This window comes from Martes martes (assembly GCF_963455335.1).
Source record: "Martes martes genome assembly, chromosome: 9".
Lineage (NCBI taxonomy): Eukaryota > Metazoa > Chordata > Mammalia > Carnivora > Mustelidae > Martes > Martes martes.
In genome coordinates, this window is record NC_137896.1 from 65799555 (window position 1) to 65827123 (window position 27569).

Genomic DNA, 27569 nt, shown 5'->3' on the forward strand with positions numbered 1-27569 from the left:
ATGAGGATTAAATGAGATGAAGTGTGTTTTGAGTATAATATCACATTGTAAAGGTTTTATGAATGTCAAGTATTTTTTGTTTGTTTTTATGCTTTGTTTTTGAAATGGGATTTGGGGGAGCTACTAAAACATGTGCAAAATTATGAAATAAAAATAAGCCAGTGAGAAAACCAGAGTCAAGGGGAACATCACATCATTCCATAGAATCATGATGATTTTAGTTTTCTTATATCAGATACCAACTTGGCCAATCATTCATTCATTGGCTGGATCAGCATTTAACTTTGACCAGCTCTTTGGCATGGCAGCATACACAAAGGAGTGAGAGACCTTGCTTTTGCTTCAGGCTGTGAAGAAGAGTGCAAAGGATACCCAACTAAAACACAGTGTAGCTGGAACTATGGGAGAAATGGAAGAGGATATGTGTGCCAGAGCATTTCCTGGGAAATAGCCCTTACCTACAATGAGCTGGGTTTGCAGCTCATTCCCTGCCCTGATGAGATCTGCTTTGTATTCATGTTTCAGTAACCACCTTGGGGCTGAACGTGACTAAGCAAGAAGATGGCCAAGATTAACACCCAATTCTCCCACCCTGCGGTAAGGACCACAGACAGAGATCTCGACCATGTTGAAAATGGCCTCAGCAGGTAAGATGGGCTTTACATTGCATGCCCACAAAATGAGTTGTTCCCACAGCTGATCTAGACTGTGGGGTAAAGAATGCCTTAGCCTGTGGCAAACAGCAGTTTGAAGGTTGCGGGCTGTTCACAGTGCTCCTTCTGACTTCACTTACTTCATCTCACCTAAGCCTCACAACCCACTGAAGTAGTTTTTATTCTCATTTTAGAGAGGTAGAAAATGAGGCTGAAAAGATTACGTAACTTCTAAAAGGTAACAAACTGAAGATTCAAATGGAGCAAATTAACTTTTATTGTAAAAACTTCTCCAAACTGGCATACATTGCCATGTATACTTCAGACATTTATTGGACTCTGTGCACCAGTCATTGTCCTGGGCACTAGGGATGAGTACGAATCAGATGTCCTGTCCCTCGCATTCAGTGGAAGGGCAGTATTCATGCTGTGCTCATGGTCTGCAGGGAGTGGGCTGTGCCTTACCAGTAAAGCCACTAGCCCCATCAATGACATCCCACACAGGCAGCCATAAGGAAATCTGGGCCTTGAGTTCTTCTTCTAGCCCTGTTTATAGCTTACTAGTAGACTGGGGAAAACCCACTTAATTTCTCCATGCCTCAGTTTCTTCACCTGCAAAATGGAGCAGCATCTTTTCCAAGCTCCGGCACAAGGGTGAGGAAGTGGGAGTGTACCTATTTGGTGCAAATGGACTTACATTTTTATGTTTCTTAAATTCTCAATGAGTTGATTGAGTTGAACTATGAGAAACTTTATTTCCAAAATTTTTATTATTGTTGTCCTATATATAACACTGAAAACTTCTCCCTCCCATGAAAACTTCTCCCTCCCATGAAAACTTCTCCCTCCCATGAGAACTGCATATTATTCAATGACCATAAACTGCAATGACAGTCCATCAGTGTTCACATCCCTGGTGCTGGGCCTTCATCCACCATTTCTCCTCTGTTACTAATGTATATCACTTCTTTCAGATGCACATTTGGTTTTTTCTGTGTAGATTCTTGGTCCTACTCCTTAGTAACTCTGCTCATGAGTGATGGACAATAATTTCCAAAGAGATTGAGTCCCTGTCACTACGAATTCATGTAGTCCCAGAACCCCACCTTTGGGGATTCTGGCAAAGGGAGGAATGTCTCAGAGCATCCCAACAGCTATTAATTGCCTCCAACCATTTTAACATAGTGTTGGAGCCCCAGGAATTTTTGATATGACTCAGGGCCATCAGAAGTTCTTATTCTACTCAAATTTCTCCTTCCTAACTGGCCTACTGTCAATACCAACGTCTCACCACTGGCGACTTACTCCTTTAGGTTAAGTCATTGCCCCTAATTTAAAAGAAAAAAAAGAACACTCTAAGGACAGATATCTGCTATTAAAACTTTGGTATGCATGAATAGCTTCTTTTTCACATCTGCGCTAATTAACCTCTTGGGGCTGGGTGTTCAAAGATGACTGGGGTGGAGGGGAGAACAGGTCCAAGCATGGGGCACAGCAGTAAAGTGAAGCTCCTTGGGCAGCACTGGGCTCCTGGGACCTTGGGCCCAATGGGAAGAGGACAGAAGCTATTAGGGTCGAGAAGAATTTGAAGTAGAATGGACCTCTCCCCCATTGCTCCCTTTTGTCTTGTGGGGGACATCATCAGATCATCTCATGGACCTTCTAGACACCCTGGGGCTGAGAACAACAGGGTCTTCCTCTGGCTTTTTATGGTTAGATACTCAAGAATAAGCAGGCCCACTTAACGGGCTGGGGCTCCTGCCCAGAATACCTGCTTGACCAGACCCTGCCATGGTCCACCTCTGCCTGATTTGTCCTGGCTCTGCCACAACCAGTGGCCTACAAGCCCAGCTGGAGGCATGGGCTGTTCAAGAGAGCTCACTGGGTCTCCTGGAAGATGACCCTTCGCAAAATAAATTGCTAGCTCAATTTAAGCCACATGGACCCCAGCAACGGGTCTCTGGGAGCTCATGCTGGGTTTGTGCACACTCAGAGGCTGGGTCAGCCACACAGTCAGGGGCTCTGAATTGATGTCCTTCAAAAATGCTGTTTACCCTCTTCATGGGTGGGGGAAAAGTCCTTCATTCTTCCTCCTGTCCCCCGTTCTGTGACCAGTGTGATGACTTAACAGGCTCAGGGTCAGGCTGGCTGAGTTTGAATACTGGCTCTGCAACTGACCAGTTCTGAAAAGTGGTGCAGCTTCTCCGGACTGCACTTTCCTCACCTGCATAGTGGACTAGTACTGACCTCGCAGGGCTGTAGTGAGGTTAGAACAGGTCAGTGCTCTCAGCACAGTCCCTCCTGTGTAGAAAGTCTTCAGTCAGTGCTGTCAGTCTTGGAAATGAGTCCCCCTCCTGTGGGCCTTCCCTGGTATTTCAAGCTGGAAGCCTTCTTCTCCTCTGACCTCAGATAGCTCCAGCTGTCCTGACATCTGGATCTGGCCATTTCCTGCCTGTGACCAAGTCATGCTTCCTCAGGCTGACCACTAGTCTGGTCTCACTGAGCCTCACTTGGGGCCTTGCCCAACCACTCCTGTGGTAAAAGCTTGTTGACAGATTAATACAGAATCCCATGGAGACGGTATGGAGATTTTAAAAGGAGAGAGAAAAATAACGCTTCCTTCATGAGGCAGATGTTTGCTTTATCTCATGGAGACAGGACTGAGTTAACAGATGGAAGTTTCTAGAATGGGTTCCTTGGCGTTACCAAGGATTGAGCATGTGTGCTCAGGCTGGAGGGTGGAACAGCCTTGGGCCAGAGGCTGGGTCCAGGCCCCTCCTCTGCTTCCCAGCACAGCCTAGCGTCTGTCTAAATACAGACTAGTTTTCCCTATAAGAGTCATTTGAACAGGGACTCTGGCACATACATTTAAAAATTTTAAAGTTTCAAATCACTATTTTAGGGGAGGAAATGGTGTTTGAACAAACCATAGATCCTTGCTTTAAAATTCAAACACTTTTAGGAGCACCTGACTGGCTCAGTTGGTAGAACGTGTGATTCTTGACCTAAGGGTCATGAGTTCGAGCCCCATGTTGGGTGTAGAGATTACTTAAATAAATAAACTTTTAAAAAATAATAAAAAACAAAATTCAAATCCTTTTAGAAAGCTTCTGGGAGATATAATTGTGTTTTTCCTTAAATACTAATCATTCTTTGTCCTCAATGATATCAAGAAACTGTGCTGGGAACCTGTGTGTCACTGTGACCCTTTGCCCAATGCCCCCAGGAGAGAGGAGCTATTATGTCCCCATTCCCTGAAACATCCATGTCCCCAAATCTTTCACCAAACTAGAGAGCCAGGTTTCTGTTTCTCCTTTTTTAAATTATTGGGATCACTTTCCTAGTGACAAACCATAAGGAAGGATGAAAACATTTCATTTGAACAACAAAGTCAAAACACTGAAAATACCAGAAATAAAAATGTCTTGAATTTTCCTTTTCTATTTAGATCTGTTTAGTTGACTTGATTATTTAAGAGAAGTCTGGCATATTTGAAAAGATAATGCAGTAGGGAAAGACTTCAGAATCTGCAACAGAGAATTACCGTGAGGACCAAGGATACCTCAAATCTCAGATCAATCTCCTGGTGTAGCTATTTTAGGCGAGCTTTGGGGCACAGGGGTTTGTGTCCTACCGAAGAGAAGCCTTTTTTGTGCTGCTCTCTGAGCAGAGCCCAAAGCAATTATCACCAAAGAACACCATTTTCAGGCTGCTTCCCCAGGACCGAAGACAAAAATGCACTCACTTCAGTTCCCTGGTCACAAGTGGCCAATGGCAGTGCATGTGGGTCATTCCAGTTCCTCAGGGCTGGAGAGGAGGAAAAGAAATACAAAGTATCATCTTCACCAGTTGCTCCGCTAAGTACAAAAACTGATAACATGTTGCAGCTCTGATGAGCATCCCCATCTTCTCCCAGTGACAAGGGAAACATTTACCTCACAGATAGGAAGTTCCTCTTCGTAAGAAAACCTAGAAGATGAACATCACAAGTTGAAAATCACCTTCTCTTTCAAAACAGTCCCATCATTGTGTTGTTCTGGCTGCTCTTATTCTCGCTAATCGCCAGCTTCCCAGAGATCCTTCCTGCGAAGTCATCATCGCCGTCATTGCTGCCTACAGTCGGCATCCGCAAATGGGAGGGTAGCTTCTGGATTGTCCTGGGACAAGGCCCCATCAAGTACCTTGCCCCAGACCCTTCCACCAGCTCTGGCAGGATGGGGCCTGGCCCCCGGTTTCTCCTGCTTCTGTATATCTCTGGGAGGTTCTGGATCCCCATTCATCCATTGGTTGCCTTTTTCTCAGTACCTGTGTGTCCTCAGGGACTCAAAGTGTCACCTCAGACATCTGGCTCTTCTCTCTTCCCATCTCCTCTTCCATCTGCTTGGTAAAATCAGTTTCTCTGAGGAATAACTAAGTGGGTTGACTATTTAAATACCCCCATGCATTGAACGAGGGTGGAGACTCGGGAGCTAGAAGACATCAGAGAATTTCAAGCATCAAAAAACAAGTGGGGAGACATGTCAAGAAGAAAAGACCCCTTTGGGTCCCTTGAACTTACTTCCTAGAAGGCTTTCCCTACTTTTCATGGTGAAATGTGCCTTTTCTGGACTTGGCTGTTTGAACAATACTTAAATCGATACAAAATCACCAATTTTTCACTTAGTTCCTTTTTGAAGACTACGAAACACCAAGGAGGGTAAGTGAGCAGCCCACAGAACACCTAGCTAATAGGCCTCCCAGCTCCCCACTCTGCCACCACCCTTCAAGCAAATGTCCTAGATCCAGCCCCCACATGGGAGCCCTCACTGCTGCCAAGAACAGGCCTGGTTTGGAATCTGGGGTGGGTTTTGCCCCCCTCACATCCTCATCAGCTCTGATGTCATTGATTCCTTTGCCACTAATGCAAATAAATCTGTTCTCAGGATGTGCCCTCATGTAATTAACAGAAAGCAGGCTGGGCAGAAATGCTGGGCCGACTCCTTGGTGCCCAGAGCTCCCTGAGGAGCTGCTGGTGGGGACAGAACACCTTCACCCTTGGGATTGCCTCCGGATCTTCCAGGCACACATACAGGGACGGAGCTGCAGCCCAAGCTGTCAGTTGCTGCACACCTAACCCCACCATGTGGCAGCTGCTAGGGAGGGACTAGAGATATGGACTCACTCACTCGTCCCACTCTCCCTCCTCCAGGGACTGCCCCGGGTGCCTTGGAATGTGCATTCCACCTTTGTAGTATGCAGATTATTAGAAGGGCAAGGGGATCAGAGCTTCCTAACTATGACAAGACCTCTGGCAGGGTTTCCCATGTGTCTAAGGACAAAAAAATATGAGTGGTCTTTTAGGGATAGAGAGGGAGAATTCAATTAGACGGTTTTGAAAATAAAGAGCCATGCCCGCATTGTATGACCTGGTGGACCAGATCCATGTCTCTAGTGGTATGCCACAGGGCTCAGTCCTGCTTTAATCGGTGTCATATGTGAAAATACAGAGAGTAGCTTCATAAGAGTGGATGAAAGCAGGCTTTGACATAGGATGGAATGACATTCAAACCTTGGCTTTGCTGCTTGACCGTATGATCTTGGGGAAGTTATTTAACCTAACCTCTCGGAACCTCAGTTTTCTCTCTTACTGGGTGGTTATGTGGATTAAATGATAAGATCTATGTGTCTGGCATACAGTAAACAGTCAATAAGTGGCCTATGGTTTGTGTATGGCATGTGAACGAGATGAGTTGGGAAGAAAGGCTACATGGAGCCCAAGGGTCCCAAAACATCGAGTGGCTCAGATTAACGGAACTGTCCAGAACTTACTTCCAACAAATCAATTGTACATGCACAAGATAGGACCTTCTGGCTTAGCAGCAGCCCATGTTATGGGACTTTGGGTTTTGGCTGATGGTAGTTGCCTGTGGGGACACCAAAAGCACACAAACTCACAAACCTGCAATGACCTCTGGCCTCAGTAACAGCAGAATGGGCTCTGTCTCCATGCCCAGCCAGGCAGGAATGCAGGAACCTGCTCACAGGAGCATGACCATGACTGGGAAGAGCCTTGAACCTGATGAGTCATGGCTGGGTGAGCTGGGGGGTTCCAGCCTGCAAAAACAGATGTGGCACAGGTGTGAGAGCTGTCCCTTCATGTCCCATCTCCATGAAGGTAGTCATGGAGAAGATGAAGTAGTCTGCCTCTGTGTGGTTCCAGCACACACACACAAAAAAAGGTAGCCTTGGTCTGAGGAAGCTGAGGGAGGGAAAACCCGCTACAAAGATGGCCAGGCTGGGCCACGGGACAGAGGGAGCACCCTGCAGCAGGAGATGGCGGGGGTATTGTAGAAAGAGGAGTCAGCAGATTGGAGGCTGGGATTCAGAACTCTGCCTTCTAATTTCTCACCGAGGAGAAAGAGAGAGCCTTTTCCTGACATTAATTATTGCTTACTTCGTCAGCTGTGTTGCCGCCTTGTTAAGAAGGCTGATTAGGTTGGGATAGGTCACGTGATGGAATTAATTTGTTCTGCCTGGGCTCTTCAAGACTCATAGAATGAAGTGTAAATCCCTAGGGGCCAATGCCTGGATGGCTTTTAATCAAGCTGATCAAATTTTCAGCCCTAGGAGATTTTAAAAGACAGGGAACGAAAGGAAAATATGCCCAAACACATTGGTCTTATTCTGGGCAGTTCAACAAACACCGGGGCTCTGCTGTGGGCATGTGTCCTATTTGTGCTCACGCTTTTCACCCCAAATTGGTCAGGTGAGGTCAATTGCCCAGTCCCCCACTGCAGGGGACAGAGGTTAGGGTTTGACAAAAGGGCACAGTGGAAATGTATTTTCATGCAAAATCACTGTTACAAATGTGCATGGAGGCCCATGCCATTTCCATTCAATATTCCAGGACACCCCTCTTAACCAAATGCCGAAAGTGCTCCTGGGAAGGCTGCCGGCTGAGCACTAAGTACGTGCCCAGGGAATATTGTGACGTACACACAGTCTGGCCTTAGCAGATAGGATTTCAGTACACAGAGTTGTGTTTGAACCAGAATTCTTGCTCTGGAATCACTGTGTAGAGACAGCTGCTGTGGCTCCTGATGGCGGGCCCTGGCCCTGAGACCCACCCACCCGGCGCTCGGATGAGGACCATGTGCTGACGTCCTGTCCCCTTAAGTCCACGGGCTGTGGCTGGACAAGCTGCCTTCTGGGGTCAGGCTTGCTGTAAAGGAAAGGCCACATCTATCCTAAAAGCTGGGATCTGCTGGATCCTGCTGGAGCATGGACTGACAGAGTGAAGACCGGGGCCAGTGGCTTTCCTCATTAAGCAGGACATCTGGCCAGCTCATCCCTGAGTGTGTCCAGGAGGGGATGAGCTTGAAATCAATTTAGCCTGCTGCATATTTGATTTCCTAGGGTCCACTTGCCGAGCGAGGAGACTTCGTCAGAACTGCAGCAGGAGATCGCCATGGAGACCAGAGGACTGGCAGAGTCTAGGCGAAGCTCCTACACCAGCCAGGGGCCCGCCAGGTAACCAACCAGGCTCAGCACTCACCTTGGGAAGAGGGAGACCGAGGCAGGAAGAATATAGATGAGTCTCAGGAAGAAGTGGGAGCGGGCGGTGGGGGGCAGTGGTGGAGGTGGAGCTGAAGATTTGGAGAAGAAAAAGGGACAGAAGAGCAGTCAGAGAGGAATATCCTCTCAGGTCAAGCGTTCTGAGCTGAGAAAAATGTAAGAAAAACTGCTATTATCTAAAATTGCTTTCATATAAAGTGATATTGAGGTACTTGCTCAAGTCTGGAAGAATTTAGAAAAAAGCCAACCAGGAGGGGTTCTGAGAAGAATTGAGAAACGAGACCAGCCAGCCGCAGGAGAGCCCTGGTGGACCTCGGTGGCGTGCAGATGGCCCTAGGGGGCACTGTCCGAGATAGCCTCTGGCAGGCCCTCTTGGGTGCCAGTCTAGACTTCGTGGCTCACGTCCTTGCAAAAGGATTAGAAAGATGGTCCCGGCTCTGAGCCGATGACATCTGCACCCGGGCTTCGAGAGCTGTGCCACCTTGAAGAAGTCATCTTACCTTTCCAGATCTCATCTGGACAATTGATCTCATGCATCAAACAACGTGAGGCCCGCATCAGAGCCAAGTGCTGACTCACAACAGGTGCTCAACAAACATGGGGATTATTTCTTTCCACCAATTTTTTTTAACCAATACTGTAGTTTTATATAGTCATGTGTTCTACAGTTTTTGCTTAAGATTATTGCAAAAATTAATTCCTCTAGTTATTCTTCATATATTTAATTGTAGAGGAACGTTTCTTTCACTAGCCCCTTGTGGCTGGGCATTTCCATGATTTCTGGTGTTTCCGTCTTACTAATAAAATGCTGTCTGAAGCCTCACTGACTGCAAGGACACCTTCACACCAGTCGATATTGAAAGGCCTGGGGGAGGGCCGAGGCAGGAGGCTGGTGTAAGCTCAGACCAACCACCTCATGGAAAGGGAGCCAATGGGGGCTCATGAGAGGGGAGCTGGGGGTGGGGGTGTGGCACCTATCCTTTCCCTTTCATTTTCTCCTGGAGTGTCATGATCTTTGTGTTTTTTTTTTTTTCCCCCTGCATGTCTCCTCTGTTTCTGGCTTTCTCTGTTCACACATCAGCAGGCACAGGCTGAAAATGGCTTTTGCTATACAATCCTTAGTTCAAACACCCAACCCCGACTTGGAGTGGTTTTTAGTTCAGAGGCTTGAGTGACTCTCTGTGGGTGTCTTGTCCATTCCTGGACCTGTCGGCTGAAGCTGGAGTGGGGAGCATGACCTTGGATCCAGCCCCTCAGCAGAGGGAGGATGGTGGCGGGAGGAGTATCCAGAGCAGAAAGGCTGGGCTGGGCTGGGCAGGCACTTCCACGTCTGTCTGCAGCAGCGGCTGTCAACATCTCTGGGCGCGGAATGTCTTCTTGCTTTAACTCATTCTCCTAGGCAAAGTTCCCAAGTGTGTGATTAGGGTGAGGGCATGCAACAGCTCATGACCTCGTTCTAGGTTGCTCAGAACTCATTTGTTTGAGAACAGGGGTGTGCACCCATTGGTGCCAAGTCAGGGCAACCAGATACCAAGAAACAGAGATCAGGCTCTCTTCTCATTCCCCTTTGGAAGGGACAGGGGAGGCAACAGACAGGGCTGAGGGAGATCTTCTCATGGAAAGCTGAAGCTAAGATGGGCTCTGGGGACATGGGCTGACTGGGCTCGGGTGCTTGTGGTCCGGCAGGGTCTGGCTCTAGGAGACGGGTCAAGGCAACTTGCAAAGAAACTTATGCACAAGCCTGGGGAGGGAACAAGAGTCTGTATAACAAATAAGACAAGGGTTAGGAAAAGAATCTAAATTGTAGGGGCACCTGGGTGGCTCAGTGGGTTGGAGCCTCTGCCTTTGGCTCAGGTCATGATCCCAGTGACCTGGGATCGAGCCCCGCATCGGGCTCTCTGCTCTGCAGGGAGCCTGCTTCCTCCTCTCTCTCTGCCTGCCTCTCTGCCTAGTTGTGATTTCTGTCTGTCAAATAAATAAAATATTAAAAAAAAAAGAATCTAAGTTGTAGGTGGGCATTTTTTCCCTTAAACCTTGTTCTGAATTTTATCACCATTTGCAGATTGGATTCTTTTCTATTTCTATGCTTACCAGTCATAACAAAGAGCTCTACAAAAGGAATGATAAGCAGAAAGGCTTCTGATGCCCCATTTGAAGGATCATGCCTTTGGCAGAGCCCAAGTGTTAAAAGGACAAAGTTATAATGAAGACAGTGCCCCTTTAGCTCTGTCCCAGACTGCAGGTGATGGAGGAGAAGGGAGTACGTCCCCAGCAGATTGGAGATGCACACCTGAGCCCAGGGCCCCCAGGACCCATGTCCTGCCAGTCATCCCTGTTTCCACCCCCGCCCAGGAAAAGAGGGCTTTCTGTCTCCTTCCTCTCTGCACTCGCTGCCTGTCCATGTCCTTCCAGGATGTCTCGCCTGATCATTTCACTGCGAGCATGGGCCACCAGGCACGTACACCATGAGGCCCAGAGAACGGACTCATTCCTGGAGCGTTTCCGCGGAGCTGAGCTAAAGGAGGTGTCCAGCCAAGAAAGCAATGCCCAGTCAAATACAGGGAGCCAGGAGCCACCAGACAGAGGGAGAAGGTAAGGAACCAAAGGGATGAGCCACCAGCACCACACAGGGGAGAGCAGAAAGCACTGATTCGCTCCTGCCACTAGATCCACTGTGTGGGTGGCCTGGGGCACCAGCCTCGTGACCTGGACCTTGAAGATGGTGTCTGGGGTGGGGGAATCCTGCATGCTCTAACAGTCACAGCCCTGAGTCCAAGAAGGACTGCAGGAGAGGAAACCCTTTCACCAGAGTCCCCAGTGTCATTTGACCCTGCACTCCAGCACGCCCTGGAGTCGGTGCTCTCAAACGCATCTGGGGATGCTGCCCCCCCCACCTCTCTCCATCAAAGGACCCTCATCCTAGATTGCACTGTGACCCACCTTACTAAAAACCAAGGACTTTAATCCATAAATCTTGGGAGTACCTAAATGGTACCCACAATTCTATGCTTGGGTTTACACAGAGTCTTCTGGGAGGAAAGTCTTGCAGGTTGGTCAGAATGTTCAAGAAGAGGCATCCGTATCTCAGATCAGGATAAGAGCCAGGGGGTGGGGAGTGTAGGTGGGGGTAGGGTGGGGCATGGGGAGAGTGTTTGCTTTTTGGTAGGAGAAGGGTCTGCAGAGCAAAGGCTCTGAGCAACTTTGTGCATGGCCCACCGCCTGACTGGGGGCTGTGGCTGGTACAGATATTTGAGAGAAATCTGCAGGTGCTGACTTCACCCCCTACCCCCACACTCCCCCACACACAGCTGCTGCCTCCCCTCCTCTCTTGTTCTTGGGAAGTCTCCCCAGCCTGTGGTCAGCAGGGAGACCAGTGGGCCACCACAGGTTGAATCCAGGGACACTGAGCAGCAGAAGATCTCTTTAGGATGCTCCGGGCAGTTGGAAAGGAGGAGAGGAGAGGTAAGATATGGAGAAGGAGGCTGACCACCTTGGAGCCTCTCAGACAGGAAGCCTCTTGCTCAGAATCTGCTTTCTGAAAAAGGGGCCTTAGGAAGATCTTTTGGCTGAATTCTCTAGGTAATGCCAAGATTTATAAGGTGCAAAGGTGAAAACAAGCACGGGTGTTGCAGAACAGATGGTCCCTGTATAATTACTAGAGCAAATCCTGCGTGTTTTTGTGTCAAATGAGCTGAAGAAGGGCTCAGGTGTGAGCAACTCAAACAGGCATCCCAGGGCCCCTGGGGAGGGAAGGTCATGTAGCCTCAGAGGAAGCAGGATGGATCTTTCTGGTGCTTCCATTTTTCTTCCATATTTGTATGTTTGTGTCATAGGTTTACTATAGATTATGCACTAGATTGCAAAATATACAAGCACATTTAAGAGGAAATGTGAGAGTTCAAGGAAATTTCTTGCTAGCAACCACTCTAGGACAGCCACCTTTAGTCTCCCTGCCAGGAAGGGCATGAAAATTGCTGGCTGAGATACAAAGGCCTGGCATTCTCGGGCTCATGTTTTCACCTGGGTTTGGACCACAAACCCTCGGCTTTCTGGGCTTGGGAAGGGATGGTGGAGGGCCTGGGTGCTGGTGGGGAGGTGTGCCAGGCCATCCCAGGTTCCCAGGGCCAGGCATCCTAGACCGAGGGGGAGCTCCATGACGGTAAGGCCTACGTGCTGTTGGCTGCTGAACCAGAAAGAAAGGAGGGATGGCAGATAAGGAAGAAAAGAAGGCAGAGGAGGAGGAGGGGAGAGGTTTGCTACCGAGCTAGGCAGACTGGTTCAGTTCCTGGTGGGCAAGCAAAGACTTCCTTTGCTAACTTCATCAAATTGTCTTCTCTACAAGCTTAGCCTAATGAAGATGAACATTGGCCTCTTTGTCCCTTTCCCAATGTTACCAGATGAGCAAAGGGTTGGGCTAGAGCCCTCTCAGGGCCAAGTCCCAACTGTACCTCAGATGTCTGGTCACTCATCCAGGGGTTCAGAGTAGGTAGGTGCATGTGATGGTGCAGAATGATGGCTGATCAATCAGGGAGGCTTCCTAGGGGTAGGAAGACTTTGGATTTTCCAGACAAATCCCATTGGCAAAGCAGAAAGTATGCAAAGACTGGTCTTGGTTATTCTGTTGGTTTGGCCTTAAGAGACCCCCAGACACAGAGATGTGGTGAACACAGGCCACTGCACTGCAGGGAGCTACACTTTCTTTTCCAATTTCACATGGGTTGCAAAATTCTTTGGGAGACTTTCCGATTATCAGAACCTCTCCCCAAACAAGCAGTTAGAGCCACATCCTGAATGGTGAGAGGGAGGAAGAATTGAGCAGGGGTGAGCAAAAGTACCAGAAAGGCATTTGGCTCTATGTTCAGCATCACAGAAGAGAAGAGGCTCCCTGAGAGCCAGGCAGGAGTATCACCGGCCACGACTTTGGTCCCGGCTGTCCTCTGTGAATGGTCTACAGGGACGACAGACAGGCGGCTGTGAGGCCACGCTGGCTTTCTTAAACTATGTCACAAACGTGTCACAAACGTGTGTGTGAGCAATTGTGCGTTAGGAGATAATGCCTTTTCCTAGAGAACACCAGGAAGGACTGTGCAACTCAGCCTTAAATAAACGTGCAGCTGAGTGCAAAACCAGCCTCTACTCTCTACCCAGTTCTCATGTAGATCAGGGCTGGCAGGCCCGGAAGTGTGAAGATTAATGTGGGGACAAGGGCCCAGGGCAGGATAGACTCAAAACTGGGACAGTTCCGCCCACGGTCTATTTTTTGCTCTGCAAGTCGGAAGCAGCTGCTGTGATTGCGTTTTCAAGGTGCGGGGAGGGCGCCTTCTGAGAGCCCCGCCCGCGCAGACGAGCGGAGCAGGTTGATGCTGCCTGTGCATTCTGGAGGCCCTCAGCCCGCCTCACCTGAGTGCACCCCGGAGGGCAGGTGCCCATCAGATTCATGTCTGGGCCCCGGGTGGCTCCTGGTACACTGCCCGGCATGGGGTTGAACTGAATGAAACTGAGGGGACCGTGAGGCCAGGTTTGGGTGGGACTCACAAAGCAACTCTCACTTATTCAGAAGACTCATTTCAGCCAAAAGTTCATCCTTTCTTCCCGCAAGGCTTTACTAGAGCCAATCAGTCACCAACAATTTTTGTTCCGGGTGCTTCAAGCTGTGTGGAAAGAACCAGGGGACTGGGGATGCAGGTACTGGAATAACCACCTGGGGCGGACGGCCCCCAGCCGTCGGCTCCGAGCTCAGATTCCCATGCTGCATTCTCTTTACTTCCCTGCAGTGGCTGGCCCCTGGCCAGAAACAACACCAACACCTGCAACAACTCAGAGGAGTGAGTACCTCTGCTCCCCAGCAGAGCCCCTCGCCTTCCCTGGTCCCACCGGCTGCCTTCCTCCCAGTAGGTGCCCCAGCTCCGCCACCCTGCTTAAACCCGTCCACTTCCCACCCTCCCAGAACACCACTAGACTAGAACCCTGTCTAGTCTGGATTCCTGTGGACAAATGGGGAAGGGACCTGGTCCGTATGACTTCTTGGAGCAAGTCATGTTCTGTCCTTCCCTCACTTTTCCCATCTATAATGCAGAGGGGTTGAATTGCATAAATGTTTTAAGCCTTGACATCCTCTCTCGCTACGGATTTGAGGGTACAGTCTCTGAGTTCCTTTACAGAGCTGTGGATATCCTCCTTCATGATGAGAATGCGTTTTCCACTCTCCAACCTCAAGTTCCAGGGTGCCCCAGTGAAATGCTCTTGTCCTAAGGCTAATCCGGGCCAATTTGGAGGGTGTGATCAGGACGGTGGGAAGAGGAAATGTAAATATTTCCAGAGGATAGCCTCTTGAAATGCTGACCTGCTGTAATTACTTTTTCTTACCAGATGCTGATCTGGCAGATCAGTTCGAGGTGTGATTCTGGCAAGTGCCCCTCAGGAGTCCAGGGAGGGTGTGTGCGTGTGTGTGACCATACATGCGTGTTATCACGTGTGTGTGTGTGTGTGTGTGTGTGTGTGTGCACCATTCTCCAGCATGGAGTACCATGGGGATAGGCACTGGAGGAAGTCTCATTTGGCGTTTAGAGGGGGAAACCATCAATATCAGCAAGAAATCTGAATTTCCTGACTTCCATTTGAAAGAGAAATGTGTCAAGGCTTTTTTCTTATTTCCCTTTGTTCCTTGGATAGAAGTTTTTCCCATTTCCCTCCATGAAACCTAAATGCATTTTGTTTGCATAAATGTAGATATCCAATCCAGAGAATCAAATACAAGATAAATGAAATTATTTAATCTGTAAAACAGCAGCTATTTGATATGTGCTTGATCTAAAGCCAAACTTGATATTAAACACCCTTGAAACCCCAGTGTTGGGTCCCGCAGTCCGAGAAAGGCCCAGGGCGCTGGTAACCATGGACAGAGAGGTCCTACGGTTCTCTAGCCTTTTCTGTTCTGGGGCTGGGATGTAGGCGAGGATGGAGGGAGATGGTGTTGGCTGAATCTGGCTCTTATAAATCTTTGGAGTTGGGTTCGAATCCTGGATCCACACAGCAGGCTGAGGACCGAGGGACAAAATTGGGGACTGTCCCAAAATGTGACCATCTGGGCACAGAGTTACAGAAATAATTCCTATGGACATCCTTCCCATTCTTCCACCACGTTTCTAGCATTTTCACTTAGCCCCATGGGTCCTGAATCATTTTTCTCTCTCCTGGAGCAAACAGCTCCCAGCCCAAACTAGTGTTGTTTTGCGGCTCTGTACAGGTCTTTCAGGGCAGTGCTGGGTGGATTCAGGGATGTGGTTGGATGGCGCTGGGTCTTCCATAGGCCCACAGCAGGTTGATAAGCTGGGGAAAGACCAAGTCCTATAACCTCCAGCCACATATTCTCATTCTTGCCTGGTGGTAAACTCCGACAGAGCTGAGCTACCTGATAAGCTTGTGGGCAGCGCCCTCTGCTGGTTTCTTGGCATTAAGACGTCAGTGGCAGTCCTTACTCTTACGAGTTTAACAATTTTTTAATTTTTATTCAATGTATTCATGTACTCACTTTCAAAAACTTGGAAAACACAGAAAAGCACCCATGATCATACACCCTCCAAAAATATACTTCATTTTAGTAGTGGAATCCCATTATCAGAGATGACCCCTCTTAACATGTTGGGAAATATCCCTCCAAGTTTTCTATATTTACTGAATAGAGAGATAGAGAGATAGATAGATAGAAATAAAGAATATATTATATAAAATATGTAATGTATATACTGATATATGCTATAATTATTATACAGAATATATAATTTTTATTAGAATTATACATAATTACATATATAGATATAGATTGTGATCGATATATATCATGCTCTAATATAATATTATCAATGTATATATATATGCCAGTTAAGCTCATTTGTATCCCAATTCAGCCACAAAGAGCTTTGTGACCTTGGGCAAGTTACCTGACCTCTCTGTGCATCAGTTTCCTGACTTGTAAATTAGGGTTTGTATTAATGTCTTACTTACAGGATTGTGTGAAGACTAAATATGTGAATCCATGTGCAGTGCTTAGGACAGTGCCTAGTACATAGGAAGTGCCCAGTAAATACTGACTAGTGAGGTAGGCAGAACAATTTCACCAACACCTCCCTAAAGATGGCTACATCCTAATCTCTGGAACCTGTGGAGAGATTCCTTTATATGGCAAAGTGGACTTTGCAAGTGTGATTAAATTTGAAGACCTTGGAGATTATCCTGGATTATCAAGTGGGCCCAGTGTAATCACAGGAGTCCTCAAAAGCAGAAAGGGGGAAAGAGTGGGTCCTCAAGATTAGATGGAAGGGGCAGGAAGAGGATTTTCAGTGTGAGACAGTAACTGCTAGCTTTGAAGAAGGAGAGAGGGGGACACAAGGCAAGGCATACAGCAGCCTCACAAAGCTGGCCAGCCCTCCATTTCCAGCAGCAAGAACACGGGGACTTTGGTCCTACAGCTTTAAGGAACGGAACACTGCCAACAACAGGTGAGCAGGAAACAGATTCTGCCCCAGGGCCTCCAAAAAGAAGCGCAACTTGCCCGCCCCTTGAATTTTGTCCACTCAGACTTATACCAGACTTCTGATCTACAGAATTATGAGATAACACATGTGGGTTGTTTTAAGCCTCTACGTTCGTGGTAATTTGTTATGGCAGCAATAGAAAACTAGTAAGGCAGCTTTTGATTACCAGGGGCTACCGCTGAAGCAAATACCGAACAATGTGGGAGCGGCTTTGGAGCAGGCTCCAGAAGAATCCTGAGGAGCATAACTTAAAAAAAAAGTCTAGATTGCTTCGAATAGGTTGGTGGTAGAAATATGGATATTAAAGACTACCCGTGAGGGCTTGGAAGAAAATGAGAAGCATTGCAGAGAAAACCTAAATTGCCCAAGCACCTTGTTGCTTGGATGGTTATAAATGGACTATTAGTAGGGACCCAGGGCTTTAAGGACACTGCTGGTGAGGACTCGCAAAAAAATGAGCAGGCTTTTGGAAACTGGAGAAAGGGGACTCTTGCTTTATGGTGGCAGGAAGCGTAGTGCAAGTATGTCCCACAGCCACCGGAAGGGTGGAAAGCAGAAATTGTAGGCAATGAGCTTGAATGTTTAGCTGAGGGTATTTCCAACCAAAGGTGTTGAAGGTCCAGCCTGGTGACTTCTTGCTGCTTATGGTAAAACCCAAGAGGAAAGAGATACATTGAGGGAAGAATTGTAAACAAGAAGGAAACAGGACTTCATGATTTTGGAAATTCGCAGCCTATTCAAATGCAAAAGATACCAAATTTTAAAAACTGTCAGGAAATCATGCTTTGAGAAAAAGTTGAGGGTGTGGCTGAGCAACCTTTTGCTATTACCTCAGAAAGATCAAAAGTACTGAGTAGTGAACAAAGGATTCCCTGAAGAGATTAAGGGTGTGACTCACAGCTCCCCTCTGCCTGCACGCCCACAGAAGCCAAAAATAGAGAAGGGATTTCTCAGACAGATCTGTGGATGAGCCACTTGTCTAGCCCAGTGAATCCCTCTGATAAACATGACCTGAAATGTCCTGGAAGATTTCCTACCAGCAGAAAACACTGCCAGCTTAGACCAGAAGAGGCAGAAATGGAGGCAGACTGTGGGACCCCTAAATTCTAGATGCAGGAAACAGGTTGATTAGAATATTCAGCTACAAATAGACAGGTGCTCCCTTTAAGGAGGAAGAAAGGATTGCTCGGAGGGCAGAGCCTTGAGCCCAGAGGGTAGAGGCTTGAAAACCACAGAGGATTATTCTCGGGCCTTGAAACAGAATGGCGGTTTCCCCACTGGATTTTATCACTTGGGACCAGTAACTCTCTTGTCCTTTGGTCTTCTCCCTTTTTGAACTGGAGTATCTAGAACTGATATCCTATACCTGCCCTCCCACGGTATCTTTGGAGCAGATGGTTTGTTTTAGTCTCACAGGTTCACAAGGAGAGGGGCTTACACCCAGTCGTGAGACTCTGGTTTAGATGATAAGATTTGGCACTTTACAGCTGAGGAGAGTTTTGGACTCTGAGTTGATACTATCATGGGGTGAAACTTGGGGGGGTCTTGGAATGAGGGTGAATGCATTTAGCCCATGGGGTGGATATAAATCTTTGGGGGCTGAGGGACAGATTGTGGTAGGGGGCATAATGGCTCCCCCAAAAGTCCAGGCCTTAATCCTCACCTCCTGTGACTACGTTACCTCACACAGCAACAGGGACTTTGCAGATGTGATTAAATTTCAGGAGCCTGAGCTTATGCTGGATTATCAAGGTGGGCCCGGTCTAATCCCAAGCATCCTTAAAAGTGGAGAAGCTTTCCAGCTGCAGAGAACCAGAGAGACCGGCATCTCGAGAAGGGCTCCACCTGCTGTTGCTGGCTTTGAACACAGAAGAAGGATGCCAGGAACCAAGGTTGCAACAGCCTCTAAACGCTGAGGATGCCCTTGGCTTACAGCCAGCAAGAAAAAGAGGATCTAATTTCAGCAAGGAATTAAATTCTGCCAACAATCCAAATAAGCAGGAAACAGATTCTCTCCTGGAACCCTCAGAAAGGATCACAGCCCTGCCAACCCCTCAATTTCAGGACAGGGAGACCCAGACCAGACTTCCGACCTACAGATCTGAAGTGTGGGTGTTTTAAGCCATAACCGGTGACAGTTTGTTCTGGCAGCAGTAGAAAACTCACACAGCTATTATTCTGTGCTGCTTTCACAGTCTGCTTTTAACTTGGTGAAATATTAGAAAGGTTTTTCCGTGTCACCAAATACTCTTCCACAACATCATTTTGAGGGGCCTCGTAGAGTTCCACTGTGGACGAATCTCCTCCTGTCGTAGGGTTAGATTGCTTATGCTGCTCACTGTTAGGAATGGTGGCGGGTTATTTTCCCCTACACATGTTTGCACGCATCTTTGATTATTCCCTTAGGTCTTGCTGTGTAAAGTGTATTGGGCTTTTTCAGTGAGTGCTTATTTCTCAACCCTGGGCCTTCCTCCAGGATGTGGATTAGGGGGATCAGAGGGGTCTGTGGGTGATTCTGGTGGGTTCCCCAGAGTCGGGCAGGGTCTTTTACCTTTCCGCTTGGTTTCTTCAATGGTTCCCTGGGCAGTAATGCCTGCCTTCCAGACCTGGTGTGACTATGAACAGACAACCTTTTTAACAGCGCTAAGGCATAAAGATATGCCATAAAGGAGAGGAAGCAGAGTAAAGCCATGTGTTCGGGAGACACCTGCCCTCACAGGACCTCCGTGCAGATGTGGACAGGTGCCTCACCATCTGCCACCATCTGGATAGGTGTCTGAACACAGTGGCCTTTGCCTCAGGTGACTCTAAGATTTGCCATTGCCTGTGCGTATTTTGCTTCCCTTTTCCTCCCTGGCTTCCTCATCAAGGACCAGGCTTTCATTTGATACACAGGTGGGTTTTGAGAACAGCCAACAAGCCATACCCCTCCCTTCAGGACGAAGAACCTTACATGTGACTTCGAAACTCCGGGGGACTTTTCCGCCCGCCATGTGTGGATGTGGGCTCCTTTCCTGTTACCTCAAAATGTCTCTGGTCTCAAGCTCTTTGTGACTTCCTAGGGACTCATGAAAGTCGGTCAGAAACTGTAGACCATTAGCCCAGAACTCTATGCATACTTTAACGTGTACAGTGTATGCTTTAATGGGTTGGTTTACCTCCAACCTCAGGAATAGTAATAGCGATAAAATCAGTAAACTCGTTTCATCCCCATGAGCCAGAAGTACCCGTTTCCTACACCACACCCTCTCCTCCTTGTGACTGTTGCCCACCCTCTCCACTGTGGTAGTAGTGTCCTTGGCCTATGAACATTGCTCAATGTCCCCCTGTATCATCCAGTGACAAGGCGAAAAAGGAGGAGAAGGAGAAAAAGGAAGAGAAAGAGAAAAACTCCACAAAACAAGAGGAGTAAGTACTGAGAAGAGCTGCCTCCAACGAGGGGGTGCAGAGGTCAGGCCTGAGCCCCCTCCCACCTCCCACCCGGGTCCTGGGAGTCTGAGATCCATGTCGCCAAGCCCTGGTGTTGGCCCTGGAGAGGGACTGCTTAGGGCTGCGGGAGCAGAGTTGGTCCCAGGTGGGGCTTGGGCTTCCTGAGATGGTGTGAGGGGCCCACTCTGCAGGGAGAGTCCTACCCCAGCTCTGAGCGCCCAGAGGGGGATTATAGGTGGAGAGGACTGTCTGCAGCCTTGGGTGAGCAATCAGGGACTGTCCCTGTGAGCCTGCCCCTGTGTACTCCCACCCTACATTCTGTTCGTCTATCTGTACAGTTCGTCTATCTGTACTAGTATTCGTCTATCTGTACAGTTCGTCTATCTGTACTAGTATTTCCTAGTCCTGGGCACTAGGAAATACTATATTCTCAAACGTCACTCCAAACCCAGCAGTGATGTGCATCAGGAACATTCCAAAGCCCTGTCAGTGAGCTGTTGATCTTGCACCGGGTGAGGCAAGGCAAAGAAAGAAAGGCATCCCGAGGTCTCCTCTGGGGCATGGGAGCAGCCCTGCAGGCTGGGGCCAGCTTGTAGGGCATACGGGGTGGGGGACAAGGCTCATGGACCCAAAGGAAAAGGAGAATCTCCAGTGCCACCTATAAACTCTAATCCTTAGAAAATCCTGAAAATAAAAACAGAAAGCTCCCTAAATTATTGCTTCCTTCAGTGTTGGTCCATATAACCTAGAGGATTCCCAGGCGAGTTGATTTTGATGGAGAGGCAGGATCCAAGCCCTTGGACATGAGTCTTTAGATCACCTGCACAAATGCAGTTAGCTCCCAAATGCTATCCTGAGAGGAGCTATTTCAGAACCTCTGGGCAGTGTCTAAATGCACATCTCCAGCCCTGACCCTGGAAGGGTTCTGGGTGGGCCCTGGGAATCAGCATTTCCACAGAGCTCCCCCAAATTGTTCCAGCATTACCATGCTGTAATTGCTTCCAGCATCCTGAAGGACATGGGTGATACCATGGGCACATGGGAGTGTCATCACCATGATTTTATTGTCAGCTGTGGCTTCCTGAGGAGCTGAGCTAGGAGGGAAGGACTTCCAGAGTCTGCCCTCTCCCAGCCTGTCCCCCCCCATGCAGGGACACCCCATGTGACCCCCTGATACTGACAGGACGTGTCCCTTGAGTTTAGCCTACAGTTGCCCTATTGTCTGTAAGCTAAACAAGATTTCTCAGACTGTCCAGTGCTGCGATCTTTCAACACACTGCATTGTTTGTGTGTCGGTGTTTCCAGAAACAAGAAGGACAGCATAGTGGTGGATCCCTCCAGCAACATGTACTACAACTGGTTGACTATCATTGCCCTGCCTGTCTTCTACAACTGGTGTCTGCTGGTGTGCAGGTAGGGGCAGCGGGCAGGGTCTGCACATGAGAAGGGGAGGAGGGTGGAGGGGCCAGGAAGGGTGAGGGCAGTCAGGCCTCAAGACAGAGCTCTGGGTCCCAGTCAGGGGGCTGAGTTTCCAGGCCCCACGCAGCCACCATCCAGCTGCGTGTCCCCACTTCTAAAAGAGGACCATCTTCAAGAGTTCTCTGAACCACTGGTGAGGACCTGTGCTGGCTATGGACAGCAAGGGTCCTGTCACCTTGGAATAGTCTTAATCCAGCTGTAGGAGAAAGATGCAGGGTTGAGCAGCTACTCTCCTGAGGGGAAGTGGGTGGGGATTGGGCATTCCTGAGCAGCCGACAGGATGGGGGGTATTGGGGGATTATGCTCTTCGGAGGCCAAACAGGACCTTTGAGCGTCCCTGAGCAAGTTGCAGGCCGGAGATGCAGGGCAGACCGCTGCTGTCTGTGGACAAGCGGGGCCTTTGGGGCATTTCTGAGAGTCTGTAGGAGAGAGATGTAGGGATCCCTTGTCTCGCCTCTGATGAGGTTGGTGGGAGTCTCTGCGGCCCGAGGGAGGCACAAGGCAAGGATGCAGGGACAAGAGCCATTCTTCCTAAGTGCTGGGCTTTGGAGCCTTCCTGTGCAAGCCCATGAGACAGGCGTGCGGGGGTGAGCAGCTGCCCTTCCACAGTGGCTGAGGCTTTGGGTGCTCTGGAGGTTGAGGGGAGGCTACTCTTCTGAGGGGGCAGGGGTTTGGCAAGGTTCTTGAGCAAGCAGTTGGAGGACAGAGGGGCAAGCTGCTGCTCTTCCAGAAGTACACAGGAGACCTTGGGGCTTTTTCCAAGCAAGCTTCAGGGCAGGACAAGGGGTGAGTGGCTGCTCTCTGAGAGTAAGTGACAGGGTTCAGGACAAGGATGCAGGACAAGGATTAGGTTGAGCTGCTGCTCTTTGGGGGGTGGATGGGGAGGTGCGGGCAAGGCAGGGGGACTCTGGGGGCAATCCTGAGCAAGTCGGCAAGACAGACAGCAGCTGCTTCTGTGGGGCTGGGAAGAAGACAAGCTACTGTTTGAGTGTCAGTGGGGGCTTTCGGGATTCTCTGAGCAAGGTGGGGGGATCTCCTGCTCTTCTGAGGGGAAGTGTGGGCGTGAGAAGGGGGAGAACTTGGGGCAGCTCCTATGTGGGTGAGCTGCTCCTGTGCGAGCAGGGGTTCCTGGAGAAGCTGTGATTCTCAGGCAGCAGGGGGCTCGGGTTGCTGATTGAGCAGCAGGATGGGGACACAGGCACCAGCTGCTGCTTTTTTGAGGTGAAGAGCGTATTTGAGGGGTACTCTCTGTTGAGAAATAGTAAGCATACGGACCTAGAAAGCAGAAAATATTTACTGGCTTGTTCAGCTATGAATTTCTGAGAAATTCCTCTGGTTTGTTGGCATCTGACCCCAGAGGGGCAGGTGCTCCGTCTCTGCCCCCATCAGCGACTCCACCAGTGAGGTCTGGAAGAACTGGGATCCCAGAGCTTACTGTCGAGAGGCCACAGGGCTCTCTCTTTGGGGCAGCAGAGCTGCTCAGAGCTGGGTCTCCTCATCAGAGCCTGGGATGGTAACACTGGGGCACAAACCCTGCCGGCAGGGCTGTTACCAGGCTGAACACAGCCGTGCTCAGTCCAGAGCTGCTGCCTGCTTGGGACTGGCCCGGGACACGTGCACTCCTTCCCTCGCTTGCCTAGGGCCTGTTTCGACGAGCTGCAGTCCGAGCACGTGATGCTGTGGCTGGTCCTGGACTACTCGTCCGATGTCCTCTATGGCTTGGATATGCTGGTGCGAGCCCGGACAGGTGAGTGGGGCCAGGCCCAGGGACTTCTCTGGGGACCAGGCCACAGACCCACCTTGTGCCTCAGGAGGGGGACCGTGGGGACTGGCGGCAGGTTCAGGAGATCCAGAGTGGTAGGCATTACCTCCCCGTGTCCATGAGAGCCCAGGCGGGTCTTGGGAAGCCCCAACAGTGAGGGCGTGGTACTGCCTCTTGTTCCCTCTACAGTGGCCTTTTAGCAGAGGTCAGGATACCGGGGTTCTGGTCCCTGCTGTCCCAACGACCTGTAGGACCTTGAGCAAATCAAGTTGTCTCTCTGGGCCTCATTTGTATCACCTGTGAAATAAGAAGGCCAAACTGTCATCTGTCAAAGGACCCCTTTGGCAGCGACAGTTCAGTATGGCAGGAAAAAGGAGGAAGAGCTCCCTCAATCTTGGAGCTCATTTTCCCGGACAGCTGGAGGATCCAGGACAGGTTATGACATGGTTTTAGATGTACGGAGTCATCTATCAGAAGCAGGGCCCAGGTGCATGATGACTTCCCTCAGATCACCTCTGGTTGTGAGTGGTGGCTAAATTAACCCCCCATGTCTGAGGGTCCAAGCTATGTATCCTTGGGGCACCTTTTTTTAATCTGCACAAAGACGTCCCATCAGCCAGCAGGGGCCTGGTTTGTCACTTCCAAGCTTTTTGAGCTGAAAACCATGCCATAGCTGACGCTGTTAAAGAATAGCACCACATCACAGCAGCAAGCCTCCATGTGGCTTCCTGGCGTAGAAAGCATTTCAAGCACCTCTTGGTTTCTCACGAGATCTGCTGCATGAGACAGGAAGCACAGGCATGATTATTTCCATCTTCAGAAACTGAGGCCCAGAGACGCTGAGTGATTGGCCCAAAGTCTGCAGTCACTACCCGGCAGGGCCAGACCAGCACCCCCTGCTTCTACTCAGTGCCCAGCATCATAAGTTAGAAGACCTCTGGAGCGACTGGGCAGCTCAGTCAGTTAAGCATCCACCTCTTGATTTCGGGTCAGGTCATGGTGTGGTCTCAGGGTCCTGGGATCGAGTTCTGCATTGGGCTCCTTGCTCTGCCTGCCGCTCCCCCTGCTTATGCATGCTCTCCCTCTCTTAAACAAATAAATAAGTCTTTAAGAAAAAAAAAGAAGAAGAAGAAGGCCTCAAGTATGTAGCTTGAAGGTTGCATGAGTAACTTAGTCAGTCCCGGTGTTCTGCCACTTCGTGGTGACATAAGCCTACTGAGACATGAGAGCTCCACAGGGGGCCTGACTCATGGAGCCAGCTATCCCTGTTTCAACCAAGCTTCAGTGGGAGAAGTTACCCCCACTTAGACAGGGATCCCACCCCTTTCTGTGCTTGGGTGCTATCGCTGGCAATCTAAGATTCAGTAGGAAGCCTTGTGGGGAAGGCAGTTAGGCACAGAAACCAAGTGGCCATGGGTTATACTCAAAAGAGAAAAAAGTCTTCAGAATTGAGAGAGGATGTTATTAAGGAAGTAGGGAGGAGCCCCATGGCGTAGGAGTGCCGTGGAATGATCTAGGCACTCAATAAACACAAAGGTAACCAAGGAATGAAATAGGGAATTGGGGCCTGGGAGGCAGGGTGTCCCTACCATGTGATCACAAACTTGATATTTACTTTTCACAAAAGGGGCAGTCCGGCCTCTGTCTAGCCCTCAAAGTGTGGCCCTGGATCAGCAGCAGCATCACCCAGACCTTGTTAGAAGTAGACCCCAGACCTATGGAACCAACGGTGGGGACAGGCCGGACTCTGGGTTTCACAGAACCCTCAGTATGAGTCTGATGCTTACCAAAATCTAAAAGACATTCTTCATATCTCTACTTTTGTGCATGTTTGAAAGAAAAGAAAAAGAAGAATGAAAGTCTCAGCCTACTTGACTGAGTTTACCAGTAATAACACCTCATGAGTCTTCCATGCCTAGCTCAGCTCCAGACCAGACCAGTCTGAATGCTGCATAGGTTTTCAGAGCTCTTGGGGTGACAGTAAGGTGCAGCCCCAAAGGGGAGCTACTGCTTCCGTAGGCAATGTTTTTAAAAAGGGAGGTCATGCCCCATTGGTGGCTGGTGAAATCAGTTTGAAGGGCCATGTGCTTCTACAATTTTTATCATTAATATTTTCAAACAAATATAAAGTCGCAGACAGTAGTATTATGAATCCCCACGTACCTTCATCCAGCTTCAGCAGTTACCAACATTTTGCTAATGTTTCATCTCTCCCTGCCCATGCCCTTTTCTTGGTTGGAGTAGTTTAAAGCCAATCTCAGACAGTGACCACTTTAATATGTATCTCTAACTTTAAAGGATGCATTTTAAAAATATATGTCCAGGGTCTCCTGACTGGCTCACTCAGAAGAGCGTGAGGCTCTTGATCTTGGAGTCGTGGGTTTTAGCCCCACATTGGGTGTAGAGATTATGTAAACAAACATAAATATATATATATATTTAATACGTCCATTTATCTTTTAAAATTTTAATAATCATTCCTTGGTATCTTCTAACAGCAGTCCGCATTCATACTTACCCAATTAATCTACATTTTTAACTGAATAAGACAGGTTGGAACATCATAGATGAAAAAATATCAGAGTGCATTTTCATAGTAAGAGGTAAATGTGGCTTTTGAAATTGTTTCTGTCATGTATGTATAAGTACGTCTTCTTTAGTTACAGTGTAAAATATTTTTCTGTGAGCCACGGTCACAAAAAAAAAAAAAAAAAGGCAGCCATCTTAATGCCATCTTTTTCTTCAGGCTTCCTTGAACAAGGCTTGATGGTCAAGGATGCCCCGAGACTGTGGAAGCATTACACAAAGACTGTGCACTTCAAACTGGACATACTATCCCTGGTCCCCACAGACCTGGCTTATTTTAAGTTGGGCATAAACTACCCAGAACTGAGGTTCAACCGCCTCCTGAAGTTTGCCCGGCTCTTTGAGTTCTTCGACCGCACAGAGACGAGAACCAACTACCCCAATTTGTTCAGGATCGGGAACTTGGTCTTGTACATCCTCATCATCATCCATTGGAATGCCTGCATCTACTTTGCCATTTCCAAGTTCATTGGTTTTGGGACAGATTCCTGGGTCTATCCAAACGTCTCAAACCCAGAGTATGGACGCCTCTCCAGGAAGTACATTTATAGTCTCTATTGGTCCACCTTGACCCTGACCACCATTGGGGAGACCCCACCCCCTGTGAAAGATGAGGAGTATCTGTTCGTGGTCATAGACTTCCTAGTGGGCGTCCTGATTTTCGCCACCATTGTTGGCAACGTGGGCTCCATGATCTCGAACATGAATGCTTCACGGGCTGAGTTCCAGGCCAAGATTGACTCTATCAAGCAGTACATGCAATTCCGCAAGGTGACCAAGGACTTGGAGACTCGGGTGATCCGGTGGTTTGACTACCTGTGGGCCAACAAGAAGACAGTGGATGAGAAGGAGGTGCTCAAGAGTCTCCCAGACAAACTGAAGGCCGAGATCGCCATCAACGTGCACCTGGACACTCTGAAGAAGGTCCGCATCTTCCAAGACTGTGAGGCAGGGCTGCTGGTAGAACTTGTGCTCAAGCTGCGGCCTGCAGTGTTCAGCCCAGGGGATTACATCTGCAAGAAGGGGGACATCGGGAGGGAGATGTACATCATCAAGGAGGGCAAGCTGGCTGTGGTGGCTGATGACGGGATCACCCAGTTCGTGGTCCTCAGTGATGGGAGTTACTTTGGGGAGATCAGCATCTTGAACATCAAGGGGAGCAAGTCAGGGAACCGCAGGACAGCCAATATTAGGAGCATCGGCTACTCGGACCTGTTCTGCCTTTCCAAGGATGATCTGATGGAGGCTCTCACTGAATACCCAGAGGCCAAGAAGGCCCTGGAGGAGAAGGGACGGCAGATCCTGATGAAGGACAACCTGATTGATGAGGACGTGGCCAGGGCCGGGGCGGACCCCAAGGATATTGAGGAGAAGGTGGAGCACCTGGAGTCCTCCCTAGACACCCTGCAGACCAGGTTTGCACGGCTCCTGGCCGAGTACAACGCCACCCAGATGAAAGTGAAGCAACGTCTCAGTCACCTGGAAAGCCAGGTAAAGATTGGCACGAGTGAACCTCTGGCTGATGGGGCTACTCCTGGGGAAGCTGAGAAAACAGAGACCAAACAACAATGA

General features: G+C 49.0%; 1 protein-coding gene across 2 annotated transcripts; it reads left to right on the forward strand.

Annotated features, from left to right (window-relative positions):
* Nucleotides 1-534: 534 nt before the first annotated feature.
* CNGA3 (cyclic nucleotide gated channel subunit alpha 3) lies at nt 535-27569 on the forward strand (the record flags this gene model as incomplete). 2 transcript variants are annotated; one of them, XM_080813731.1, is made up of 7 exons in its annotated part: nt 535-647; nt 8049-8162; nt 10620-10799; nt 13982-14032; nt 21476-21583; nt 23290-23396; nt 26158-27569. In XM_080813731.1, exons 1-7 carry the CDS (start codon nt 562-564, stop codon nt 27567-27569), a joined length of 2058 nt encoding a protein of 685 aa, XP_080669857.1. In that variant the 5' UTR covers nt 535-561. The 2 variants fall into 2 exon arrangements, with proteins under 2 accessions (XP_080669857.1, XP_080669858.1); XM_080813732.1 differs by lacking the exon at nt 13982-14032.